The sequence below is a fragment of the Cavia porcellus genome, unplaced genomic scaffold, assembly GCF_034190915.1.
Source record: "Cavia porcellus strain 051 isolate PalLab524CR breed Dunkin Hartley unplaced genomic scaffold, mCavPor4.1 scaffold_19, whole genome shotgun sequence".
NCBI classification, from domain to species: domain Eukaryota; kingdom Metazoa; phylum Chordata; class Mammalia; order Rodentia; family Caviidae; genus Cavia; species Cavia porcellus.
Window position 1 is genome coordinate 53,662,509 of NW_026947502.1, and position 14,107 is coordinate 53,676,615.

The following is a 14,107-nucleotide window of genomic DNA, read 5'->3' on the forward strand; positions in this document are numbered from 1 at the left end:
TTTATGTTGGCTGAAGCCCTATTGTGTCTCTATTGTGTGCCTGTGTGCCTCATAAGCCCTTTTGATTTTCTCCAAGTTGTAGGAGTCCTTATTGGCACACTCTCATCCTGCCTGGTGTTTTCTGTGTGCAGGAAGGAGTCACCCACACTATTGTCAGACTAACCAAAGTCTTACAGTTAGTTGAGAGAGCTTTACTACTGGCCCTATTTATCCACTGTACACCTCTATCTTAGGGGCATACTTACCACACTGACTGGAGCCTGCCAAGATCTTCTATTTGGATGAGGCATTTACTGAATCTCCCTTCAAGCTAGTACAGTTAATCCACTGTAGTCCAGAGTTCTGGGAGAAAGCTAAGAGTTGAAGATCAACAGCAATATTAGGTCCAGGAGGTAGGGAGTGTCCCTGAGGGGCCAGCAGATGTCTTGGGCCTGGGTGTGCGCTGGCTATGGGCCAAGGTCCCAGGGCAGCATGGCGTTCCTCAGTGCCACCTGGAGTCACAAACATCTTGGTCGTGTCTCCTGGGGCACATGTGTACAGATGGCTCTGGGTGTAGAGTGGGAAGGTGCAGTTGGAGGAGGGTGTGAATTAAAATTTTTATGTGTGAAGCTGGTATGGGCTCCATCCATTCATGTTCCCACCAGTACCTCTGCTAATTTGACAATGTTTCATTGTTACTGTGTCTTTTCATGGCCAATCTGGTAAGTGTGACATTGTCTGCAGTTGTGAATATTAATCTACCATTTCTAGTTTTACTAATAATGCTACCCTTATTTTCACGAGTATTTTTTCATCATTGAAGTATGTAAGTCTTTCACCCTTGCTTTATGGAGCACTCATTATCTTTTCCTTGTATATGTATTATGCACAGAAATTAATTCTTTGCTAGTTATAAGTGTTAAAAATAACTTTTCTGAAAAGTAACTGATAATTTTGTGATGTCTTTTGGTGGGATAGTAATTCTTAATTTTAATTCAATAAATTTATTACCCAATGCTTCTGATTTGCTTCTACTCTCTATGTTTTAGTTTAATAACCTATTAAGATAATAAAAATGTTGCCTTACATTTCTCCTGAAAGTTTACATTTTTGTATTTTATATTTAGGACTTTAAATTACCAGAAGAATATTTCTGTTTGTGGAATTAAGCAGGAATGTACTTTTATTTTACTTTGTTAAGTAGTAAAGTAAGTTACTTTGCTAACAGATTTTTGTAATACCCTTTGTGGAAAGTCATCTTTTTCTCCTTAAGCCTACAGGTCTCACCTGTATGCTTTGTATGCTTATATTTCTGAGCTCTCTATTCATGTCCACAGGTCAAATTGTACAGTGTATTATGCACATATCTTGGTACCTTAATTGCCATAGTGTTACAGTAGATCTAGAAGATACAGTAGATAAAGAAGAAAATAGAGATTTTCTTCTCTTTGATGAATAGCTTGTGTAATTTTGTTCTTTTGCCCTTCAATATGAATATTAAAATCATTTTTAATTCTACTGAGAAGAAAATATCTACTGAAATTTGAGGTTTTATTGCTACTGTTTCCTATCCATAAAATGACATATGATGTCTCCTTTATTAGGTTTACTTTGGTTGCTTAATTAAATTTCATTATTTTCTCAATAAAAACTTTGCATAGATAAACTTTGCATTTTCATAGATAAATTTCTAGATATCTCATGGTTTGATAATACAATGGGGTTCATGCATACACACATAAATGAAAGTTCATTATCTACTTGTGGGTCCATAGGGGTATGAGAATGCAATTAACATTGTATTTTTCTTCAGTGTCTTTACTAAACTCTTACTCATTCTAGCAATTTTTCCATAGAGACTTTGTAATTTTCCACATGGATAATCATTTCGTCTGCAAATAATGACAATGTAATTATTTCATTCCAAATGTTACCACATTTATTTTTGAGGGTTTCATCCTATGAGTTGAAAATGACGCTGGATACATTTGCTGATAACTGGTACCCTAGTCTTTAAGCAAATACTCTCAATCTTCTACCAATGAGTAGTGCATTTGTTTTAAGTGTTTCTGGTTTTGTTTCAGTAATTAGGAAACCTGACTTCTACTTTCAGAATTTTTAAAGTGAAAGATACTGAATTATATCAATACTTTTTCCCTTAGTCAGATATTTTAAACCATAACTATGGTGAACTATATTGGTCATTTAATAATATCAAACTACCTCAAATTCCTGGAAAAATTCGATATATTCCAGTTGAATTATTTTATATGTATTGGTGTATTTAATTTGCTATTATTATGCATAATAATATCCCTCAATGATAATGAGTGAGATGTATCTTTTATGGCTTATTTTAAAAGCCAACTATATTAGTTTTACTAAAAGGGTATAATGCTAAGCATATAAATTGAGCTGGGAATGGTCTCTGTTTTCTAGTCTCAGGAAGCGATAAAAGATTTGCGTGATTTGTTCCACAATTGTTTATAGAGAATTTTGATGAAGCCACTGGGGCTTGTTGCTTCTCCTGTAGAAGACTTTTAATTCTTTCACTTATATACTTTTCCTCCTTTCTTCTTAAAGTATCAGTTTTGATAAAAATATATTTTCAGAAATATATCAACTCAGTATCTTATTAACATCAAAGTTGGTCGCACATTTTTATTACCTATTGGTTTTTTTCAATTTCTTCATTTGCCCTATTTTATCTTAATTTGATCACTTGTACCTTTTGTGCTTATCAAGCTTCTAAGAAATATTTGTTTTATTGTCTTTTCAGAGAACAAACTATAAACTTTATTCACCTCTGTCAATAAAGTTTTTATTTTATTATTTTCTGTTCTTATTTTATTATTTCTTTCCTGTTACATACTTTGCACTTACTGTGATTTTTTTTGTTTTATGTTAGTTTTGTTAAATCTTTCGCCCAAGTGGCTAGCACATTGATTCTTATTTTATTCTTTCAAATGAGGCATTTATGACTATAGTATCTCTGAAAGACTAATAAATTTTGTTCTATGGTATTTTCCTTATTGTTTGGCCATACAAATTTTCCTTTATGGCAGGTCTTTAGATCCATCAGTTATTTGCAAAGCTTTTAAATTGCTAAATACATGGTAGTTTTCTAGCTACCTTTTTAATATTTTTATTTTAAAGAGAAAGAAAGCACAGAAAAATTAGAAATCAATCAAGCAAACAAAAAATCCAAACAGTGATAACAGCAACAACAACAAAACAGTGATATAGGATTAAAAGATGTAGTATTTTATATAATGGAGTACTACCTAGCTATACAGAAAGAAACTCAAGGCTTTTGTAGGTAAATGGATACAACTAGGGACCATACTCATAAGTGAAATAAATCAGACTCACAAGTGTAAACACCATTTTGTCCTGATAAGAGTAAGCAACTGAAAGTAAATAAGGCCCAAAAGTTATAATATATATAGTGAAGGGGAAAAAAACTGTTCAAGAGAAGACACATTGCTTGATCAATTTTTCATGGCTATATCTGGTAACCTGAGCAACTATTCTGAAGATAACAATATGTAATATAACAACCATTATTAGATTTCTAGCTATTTCTATTTTTAAAATGCTTTGTAACTTGATGACATTGTACTCACTGACCACTGATATTAGTTCTTTCAAACATACTTGGTTAGCTTCATAGCTTATTATAGGATACTCTTTATAATTTTTAACATGTGCTTCAGGATAATTTTTACAAGCTGGTTCTTAGATATTAGACTCCATTTTAAGGTTATTGGTTGGAGAATTTTAAATTGTCTTTATCTGTGATGATTTTTGACTGTTTGTTTGTTTGTTTGGTTTTTGGTACCAGGAATTGAACCCAGGACCTTATGCTTGCCAGGCAGGTGTCTATGCTACTGAGCTATGTTCCTGCCCCTGATTTTTAACTGCTTGAATACTAGTGTTAAACACTGCATTAAAGCAAGTCACAGTGATATTCGACTTATAACTAAATAGATTTACATTATATTCTATATTGTGTGTTTTTATATTGATAAATAGGTTCAAGTTCAGAACTTTTACTTTCCTGATAAATATTGTATTATTATATAATGACCCTATTTCTCTCTGGCAATGTTTTTATTTTCCTCTAACATGGCATTTACACAACAAAACCAATTTTATTTTGCTTTGACTTCCACATTCTTATAGTATTATATTTTAGTAAAATCTCTTATAGATAGCACATAGATTATTTATTTATATAAAATCTGAAAATCATTATCATAACTAGAGATAGGCCCCCTACATGTTAAGGTTTTTCTCTGATTTGTCAAACTTCTCTTTGGCTCTGATGTGCACAAGCACAGTATTTGTCAAATTTGGACTGTGTAGTTTTCTGAGTTCTTGAATCTGTAACACTCCCTCTGTAAGTCTTCTAAAACTGTTATTTCTTTAAATAAACTATTCTTCCCATTCCTTTCCTTTTCATTCTGAAAATCCAATTACATATGTTAGATCCATTACTACTGCTACACAGATCACTAAAAGCATCGTAAAATCTTTTGTCTTCAGAATGAGTATCTTCTAATGATATATCTATGATAGAAGATTTATATTCTCTTACTAATATCGGCTATCTCATTTCAAATATTTTGTTTTATTCAGTTTTAGGATTTTCTCTGTGTGTGGTCTGTAGTTCTCTGCTTATTTCCTACCTTTTCATTCACATTTGTACACTGACTTTTATGTCACGGAGAAGTTATAAGAGCTACTGTAATTTTTGCTGCTAATTTGTAGCATCTGAATCAGATCAGAATAAGTGCCTATTAATCATCTTTTAAGGAAGAGTTTACATAAGCATCTCAGGCTTCCCCCTCACCGGTCACCTTCCTTTTTGCATTCCCTTCCAGCAGCTATGCTTGATTCTGGCTTCTTTTGTGCGCCTGGGCTTTCCTTGGGAGTTTAGCTTCCCCACACTGTACCACTGCGACCTGCTCTCAGGCTAAAGCCACATGGATAAAGACTGTCACAGTATACCAACCCCTTCTCCCAGATCTTAATTGCCTTCTAGAATACGGCTATTTTTCTTCACTGGAGCACACTTGGAAAGGGGGCAAATGTGAAAGTAGGAAAACTGATTTTAGAATATAGTGAGAATTTTGATATCTATTAATAAACAATGAAAATTGAGATAAAAAGAACTAGAGAAATGTGCCATGTTTTCCTGAGTTAGAAACAACTTCCTCGGGCTCTACCCAAAAGGACCCAAGAGGGCTAAAGGCAAAGCATCGCGGTACCACTTGGTGAATAACTTTTCTGTTTCTTATTGGGCCTTCCTCTTCCTCCAACCTGATCTGCAGCTTACTAAGGGCCCAGAACTTCAGAAGGTGAAAGAGGAAGGTGAGGTAGGGAGGAGCTAGGCCTCTGCCTTTCTTACGTAAGATTTCTGTCCACATACAACCCTCAGCTTGAGGAGGAAGAAACTTTGAGCAGAATTCTCAAAAGAGGTCTCTATGAGCAGCCATGGTGGTACATGCCTGTAATGCCTGCATTCTGGAAAGCTGAAGCAAAAGGACCCCAAGATTGAGCCTAACCTAAGCAATTTAGCAAGATCCTGTCTCAAAAAAAAAAAAAAACCCACAAAATAATAATAATAAATAAATAAAAAGGGCTGGGAATGTAACTTAGTGCAAAGGCACTGTGTTCAATTCCAGAGAGACAGACAGACAGAGAGAGAGAGAGGAAAGCAAGAAAGAAGAAAAGAAGGAAGGAAGGAAGGAAGGAAGGAAGGAAGGAAGGAAGGAAGGAAAGAGGTAGGCCACTCCAAGGAGATAACATTAGTCTGAAGATCTGATCAAAAGAAACAGTTTCACTAATATGCTTTTAAAAAATCACTGGATTAATAATTAAGCTTCACCCTTGAAACTGTTATTTGTCTCTTTTGTCTTAGCCTCCTGACTAAGCTACTTGGGTTCCGTTTCAGGTTGTGGCCCAGGCTGTCCTCTTCATGTGCATGAACACGGCTGGAATCTTCATCAGTTACCTGTCTGACAGGGCGCAGCGCCAAGCCTTCCTGGAGACTCGGAGGTGTGTGGAAGCCAGGTTGCGCCTGGAGACAGAGAACCAAAGACAGGTACGAGCCGGATTGATGATGTGTCCCTGTCAAATCATTTCTACAGCTCTTTCTTTCTCCCAGACACATTGCAACTCGGAGCTGAACTCCCAATGTTTGCATCCCGGGGAACCAGAATCTAAAATATTTCGGTGAGACTTAAAGATTCTAGTAGGTTGATCTTATTCTCCACATTGTTTAATTGTTCTTAAAACACAAATAAAATGATAATAGTAGCAAAGTGATTTTATGACCCTTTGGCTGGCATCTGTTTTGTAGCTGTGATCAGAGTTCTTAAAAATCATCAGTCCTTATCTTTGATTCTCCTTTTTTGAAACTGTAAATTCAGATATCGTTTCTGTTTTTTTCTCTGTAAAATTAATATTTTTTCCAATCATTTTCTTCATTAGTACATTTGAAGTGCAGAATCTTTCCATGCCTTGTGCAGAGTTGGTACAAGTATATAACACGTTTTAATTCCTTTTTTCATCTCCTTCAGTTTCTCCTTTCCCTTCCTCCTCCTCTTGATCCCTTCCTCTTTGAGAATGATCAATCTCTCTAGTTCCTATTATTTAATCTTTTATTTTGCTTTTTATTTATACTTTGGGTTTGTCATATAAGAGAAATCATGTGATATCAGATAAAATTTTTCCCTGCTTAGGAGTTTAAATTATATAGTGAACTCATAGAAAAGTCATATATATGTCTAACCCTTAATATTTCATCCTGGCTTTTAGAGCAGATACTGCACAAAATAAATTTCCTGGATTTAATATGAACCTCAGAGTGAGGGATATAGTAGACAAAGCAGATTAGAATGGGGGATGGTGGCTCCCATTTGAACAGATGGAAATAAAGTAGGATCTTGGACAGACTAATTTAGGGGATATTATAGAGGACTAAAAATAACTTTGGTCTCCACTATTGTGTTTATCCAAAATAAAATTAGCTTCCAAAGAATAAAGATTTGTCCTTATTAATGCTATTCATATGTTCAAATACCCATGCACACCACTGCTTCTGAAAAGAATTTGTTAGAGTATCGGTAACATATTGGAAATTGGTTTTAGAATAACATAGTCTCCATTGGCCCGGGATTTAGCTCAGTGACATCAGCACCTACCTGGCAAGTGCAAGGTCATGAGTTCAATCCTTGGTACCAAAAAACAAAAACAATACCATAGTCTCCTGAGTTTATATGCTGTTAGGAAATCTATGTACAACAGACGTATTATTTCTACCATACTGGGCTCTATTTCTTAAAGTCATGCTTGATATATGTACTATAATGCACTTTGTTGAAAGACTGATGAAATAATTTGAGACATTACAGAGGAGGAGTTAAAGGCACAGCATGTTCTGAATGATTAATTTGATGAAACCATCAGAAAAAACACGGGTCTCTGAAGTGAGCAGAACCAGGTCTGTGTGATAATGGCAGAGGCAGGCAGGGAAGGCGCAGCTTTCTGAGACCCACCTTCCAACACTGCATGCTATCACCAAGGGCACAGAGGCCACGAATGAACCTTCAGATTCTGCCTCAGAACCACAGGACTCATAATAAAAATTTTCAGGGCTGGGGATTTAGCTCAGCGGCATAAGCACCTGCCTTGCAAGTGCGCAGTCGTGAGTTCAATCCCTGGTCCTGGTAAAAAAACAAAAAGAAAGAAAGAAAAAGACTAGGGAATTTCTAAAGCAATCAAGGAAACTTTTTATTAACAATTTCTTCGTGATTTCTACGAATAACTCGTAGAATGATGTAGAACAGAAACTTCAAGCAACAAAGCATTTCGTATAATAAACACGAGTGTCTTCCAGGACTGTGTATTATGTTCCCGTGCAAAGCAGGGCACTTGCCAGACAGGCACGTCACTCTTTCCATGAGACCTGTGCCAATGCAGAGAATGCTGCCGTATTAATAATTCATTCAGCTGTTCTTGATACTGTATGATAGCACGAGCTGAACTGGGAGTCGGTCTCCAGGATGCCTCTCAGTGTTGGTGAAGCACTGGAGATACTAAAAATTAGTTCTACAGCATATCTGTAAGATGCTCTTCTCTTTTCATGCTTCAGATGCAGCATATGAAATCCCTTTGACGTAGGCACCCAACATGTTAAGAGATCTTCCATTGGCCTTGTTAACATCAATTCTTTGCAACTTGATAAAAGAAGGAAGGAAACAATAATATAAAGCTGAGCACCAGAGACAAATCAAATGTAGTGAAAAGACCCCCAGAGTTTGTATCATGGCTCTATTAATTTTAAATTGAGTCACTTAAACCATTTAAATCCCAGCTATAGATTTCTTGTTCATCATAGAGCAGTATCTTTATCATTATATTTTCTCAAATGAAGTATGTTTATAAAACAATATAAAATCAGCCTTAGTCTTTTATGGATAAAATATATGAAAAGACTCATTAGTATAAAGTTCTTTGTTCAGAGGATTAAGTAAAAGATGTGAGATTCTTGTAGTCCCAGGTTCACAGCCATGATTAAGTATTCCTAGCTTACCGACAACCCTTTGTTTCCCTAGTAGCTGAAATAGCTAACTCTGTATCATTTGATGCTAAAGTTACTTTCCATTGGCATTTGACCTCTGTTGCAGGTTTCCATTATCCCTGGGAACTTTCTCAGTGGTAGATAGGCAGTGTAGTCTATCAGGAAAGATGAAGACTTGCAGACAAGACTGCCTTGCATTTGGAATCTTTACTTAGTACTTTAGTGCACTTAAGCAAACTCTGAGTCTTCATTTTTTCATCTACAGCAAGGTGATACCAGCATCCTTCCTGAAGAGCCCCCTTAACAGTTAGAAATATTGTGTACAATGCCCTTGAAAATCAGTGAGAATTTTTTATTGGCTTTATTATGTGTAATTATTTATATGAGTCAGTCAACATATCTCAGTCCCAAAAGGGTACATTGGAGAAAAGATTATGAATTGGATATTTGAGTTGAAATGTCTTAGTGATATTTGCATGGAGGCAGATCAGAATGGTAGTTTTCCTTTAGTATACAGTGACCAAGCTCCAGCCATATCTTTTAAAGTATCATGTCTATGATGTACAGATATCAATTTTCTTCTTATCAAACCTAAGTACAATGTTGCATTAGGCATTTTCATTCCTGGGACTAGGTACTTGACATATAGAATTTATAAGAAGCAAGATTTATTTTGGTTCATACAGCATGATGGAAGGGCCAGGCAGAGGAAAGCTTTTCAAAGCAGTGTAACCAGGAAAAGGCTAGAGACAAAAATGCACTCTTCCAGGTCACATCTCAATGATTTGTTTTCTCCAGTAAGCTCCATTTCCTAACAGGACATTAGCCTATGAACTCATCAATAGGTTAATCTGCTGAGTACAGTACCTGCAGTTTTCACAGCTTTCACATCTGAACACAGGAGTTGTTTGGGGACATTTTAGAGCCAAACTATAACAAATGCCATTACTGTTAATAGTTCTATACCCAATGAAGGATACAGTAAGCACTTTTTCCCTGAATAATTATCCTAAATAATACAGCATTTTTGCAATTAAAAAGACAGAATCTAAGAGTCTGTATACATAAACATATACAGGATGAAATTTTGTGGGATTTTTCAAGCACTGAATCTACCAAATGGTAGGATAGAAAGGAAATATTTAGTAATCAGACAATGTGCTATGCATAAGGAGCTCTGATGGGCATTGTAATTATGAGTAGCAGGCAGTTCCTGACTTTAAAAAAACTATCGGGCATGGAAGGAGACAGACAACTTCACAGACACTTAAGGCTATGTGTGGGTCACTTATGGTTAAACTGCATGATCACAAATGGCCACCTAAAAATTACTGTCTGAACTGATGTGGGCTAGATATAACTTGTCAAAGAAACAGTGACAAGAATTCCATAAAGAGAAAGATCACGTAAAAACATCTTGAAGAAAAAGAACAATTTTTTGGAGAAATTACGAGCACTCTCATGACTGTTCATTTTTTAAAAATTATTCAATCACTCATTCATGCTGTAGGTCCAGGCAATTTTTCTCTGCATTAGAGCTAGGATGAAAAGAGCTATAATTATTGGGAGATAGGGAAGAAAGAAATTAGGAGGTATATTAATGACCAGAAATATATATGGCCTGTTGAAGAGCAGCAAATTTGAGCAATAGTTTCCTCTAAAACCTTTAGAAAATTTTGTGCTACTTACAACAGACACTGTTATTAGCCATTCTATGAAAAATATGGGGCTAAGGATATATCTCAGTGGCGTTAAGTACCTGCCTGACAAGTGCAAGGTCATAAGTTTGATCCCTTGTACCAAGACAAAAAAAAAAAAAAGAAAAAAGAAAATTACATTTATTGAGTGTTAGCTGCACACTGAGTATTATTCAAAATGCTATGCATAACAAAGGGAAGAAAACCTATTATCAATCTCTACAGCATGGCACATATATTTAACATCAATCTTTGCATACTTGTTCGTTAAGACAAACTTCAAAGCCCTGAAAGATGCTCCGTATCTCTCTCCTCTCTACAAATCATCCAGCAGTCACTGAAAACCGCTGTGAAACATGTTGCTGTGAATAACTAGCATCATCAATATTTAATGATGGCTACTAATTGTTTTTCCAAATATAAGTTTTCAAGCAATAGCTAGAGGGCAGGTCCTGGGTGAACTGTCATCCCCTGGCTTGATGGTTCTCATTGTGTAATAAGGGAATAGGTTAAAAACAGGTGACGCTGAACCTTGTAATATGCCACCTTCCTCCCATAGTACCTGGCACAACACGAGGCAGAGACTGTTGAATGATTTCAAAATGATGCCATTTTTTAATTGAAATGCTTGGTTGCAAGAAGCTGAGCACATGTTCGCCTCTTACTTTAGGAAGGCAAGAATATTAATCATTTCTTCCTCCTCCTCTTTTTCTACTTCCTTGCAAGTCTTATCACCAGTTGCGAGTAATGGGGAGCATACCAAGCAGTCTCCTATCTGTTCTTTTGGCTTCCAGCTTCTTTCCCTCCAGTCTGATTCTCCACCCCAAAGTCCTGGCCAGGTTCAGTCCCACTGTAGCGTAAGTGTTAACAGGAAACCCTTTAGTATGTGGAAGATTCGAGGTCCAATCCTACTCCCTGCATTTTCTGCCTGTTGGACCTGCTGCCTTCTGGAAACCTTGATTTTGTGGGTATCGGAATTGTACCTTCCTTCAAAAATTGCAGTGTAGATTGAAAATGTCTTGGGCTAACGCAGAGTCAGTGCTTTGAGCATATTAGAAAAAATGCTGTGATGATCATAACATTATTACCACTCATCTCTGCAGGATAACCTTCAGGTGGCCATATACAAACACAGTTTTCTCATTCAGTCATCTCGATCAGTAGTTCACACCAATATCCAGCTACACCTTTTACCAGGCTAATGTGTCTTCCAGCATCAAGCCCCTGACCTCACTCTCTAGGTTTTTCCTTGTCCCTCCCTCCCACACTGCATCAAATGACCAGGAGCTCCTTCATCGTCTGCATCACTTCTCTGTGCCATCCAGTGCTTTCAGCCTGGAAAGTTCCCTTCTTTATGATTGTGTCTTTATTCTTCTGCTCCAAGGTCCCTTCATCCTGGAGATTAGTTTTTACACCACCACCTCAGAGTAGGGCTGAAATTCTATTTTTGTGCTTCCACATAATTCTATTTAAGAATCTGTTATACTTTATGACCTTTACTAATATGCATCTCTCTAGGATCACTAAAGACCAGTTAAAAGCAGCTACTCTAATTCATCTGGCTCTCTAATATTATCTACCACAATAGCTAGGGTGTATAATATTCTGCGTAACATTCATTTATCTGAGTTTTGTTGGATTTAAACCTTAGCTCTTGGATTCACGCCTACTTACATAAATGTTTTAATGACTTGCCTATGTAAAAGTAAGGACACCTGTGCTTACTGTGACCCCAATTAAAGTCCTAAGGCAGAAAGCATTTTGTCCTATTCAGGAGACACTGGGCAGCCTGGGTGCACATTTTAAACAGAACTTCAGGGGGAATTTTCCATCTGGAAGCTACATCTTGGAACATCTCTCTTTGGGGAGTTAGATTCTAATTATTGTAGTTTTTGAAATCCTATTCTTTCTCCCAAGTGATCTAAATGGCCCACATTTATTTTAAATATTAAAAGGAATTAATTGTTTTTCTTTCAGCTTTGAGAATTGCATAAACCTCTTATGGTAATCATGGCATTTCGAGGTGTTTCTGAAGCTCTAGGGGCACTGGAATAAAGTTTCTGATGATACCATATGTCGCAGCAGCAGGAAGATTATTTTTAAATGCAGCAGATGTTTTAGCTGTATTAAAGCAACTCCATTTAACTTAAATATCTTTGTTAGGCAGTATTGGTCCAAGCTAGTGGTTTGGACAATAAATTGAACGAGACAGTTGGGCTTCCTATTGGTTTGTAAGTTGGCTCATTTGATTCATGTTCATGCATTGAAGCATCTGAGATATTTTATAAAGCTTTGGTTACTCTTGGTTAGCAAAGGAAAACTTTGTCATTCATTCACTCCTTCAAAGAAGAATCAAAGCTGAACTAAAAGTGGCATAACTCAGAAAATTGGTTCTTTCTGCTTCAATAAAATGATTCTTTTCATTACACTCCAAGCATCAGCTTCCCTCCATCCAATTATTTTTCTGCTTCTCCATTCTCTTACATTCAAGGCCATGCTCAGACTAATCATAATGCTTGGCCTTATCTATTATAACTTATTTCCTATTGATTGTATTCTTTAGTTTATGCGAAATAATTACCTTTTCTACACATTTGTCTTTCACACTCCCATATTTGCTATGCTTTTCTTCCTATCTGGTGTGACTTTCATTTCATTCCTGACCTTATCTACCCAGAAAAATCTCATAAATGTGTTCTCCTCTGCAAAGACCTTTTCTGCTTCCCCCCAACTGTACACTCTCAGAGTTTATTTGTGCATTTATTTATGGAATTAATCTTTTTCTGTCTCCACCCTACTATGTCTTGCCTTATTTTGCTTCTGTTCTATGAATTCTTTCATACTCAGTAAATCTTTCATTTATGTTCTTTACAATGGTTCCAGAAAGGAAGAAACATAATAGTTGCCACTAGTTGCATTTCTCAAATATTCTTTCACTCAGAAATATTTGTGGATAAATATATTGGGAACTTCTTTCTTCTTGTGGTATTTTTGGGCTCTTGGAATTCCAAAACCAGGAATTCAATCTCCTTGAAAATTAAGACCCACTGCCTCACACTCCAAGTCTCCAACTTTATCTTCTATAGTTACTTAATGTAAATGACTTCAGTGTGCCTAAAGTGTTGGATAATCACACTTTTAAAGAAAGGCTTCCACCGAGAGCCATCTTCTTGATCATCTTGGTCCTGCAATGTTCACTCCTCCATACTCTATGTCTCTCATTGTTGTGTTCTATTTCTTTCATATATCTTCAAGGAAAAGTTAAATGTTATTTCAATCAGCATTCTCCTCCAATATATAATACTCCATAATTGTGCTGTTCAGTAGAAGTTCATGTGATGATGGAAATGGCTATCCAAAAGCTACAAAGCTCTTACGACTATTTAGCAGCACACATGATGTTATCAGAGAGCCTGAGGAACTATATTTTTAGTTTTAGTTAGGTATTTAAAACAAATATGAATAGTCATGTGTATCTGTACAGGCAACAAATTTGTAAAATCCAAGACTTTTAACACAATTATACTAATTACATGTTTGTAATTAACAATGACTCTCTGTTCACTTACATAAAAAGAAATGAGAGAATTTATTGTAAGTTTTCAAGGAAATGTCAAAACCTTCTTAGGGAAAAAAAAATAATGCAAGACTCAGGAAGAAACCAAAACCAGAAATTCAGGAGCCACCATGAGTCCAGGGAGCTCTTTACTCATCTTTGATTCTCTCTCTCCACCTGTTTCCTTCTCTCATTCTCTCCAAATGAACTTTCCCTGCTATGAAGGAAATTGCTATGACACGAACTCCTAAAGATCACTTTTATTTATCTAGAAAAATGTCCACA

General features: G+C 36.1%; 1 protein-coding gene across 3 annotated transcripts in view; it reads left to right on the forward strand.

The window, feature by feature from the left end:
* The window catches only part of Adcy8 (adenylate cyclase 8), a 225,732-nt gene that overhangs the window by 46,030 nt on the left and 165,595 nt on the right, over positions 1–14,107 (forward strand). For all 3 annotated transcript variants that reach the window (XM_063231066.1, XM_003467348.5, XM_013149932.3), the window contains exon 2: positions 5,939–6,088. In XM_063231066.1, the coding sequence (XP_063087136.1) occupies positions 5,939–6,088 (150 nt within the window). The remainder of the gene's footprint in view (positions 1–5,938; positions 6,089–14,107) is intronic.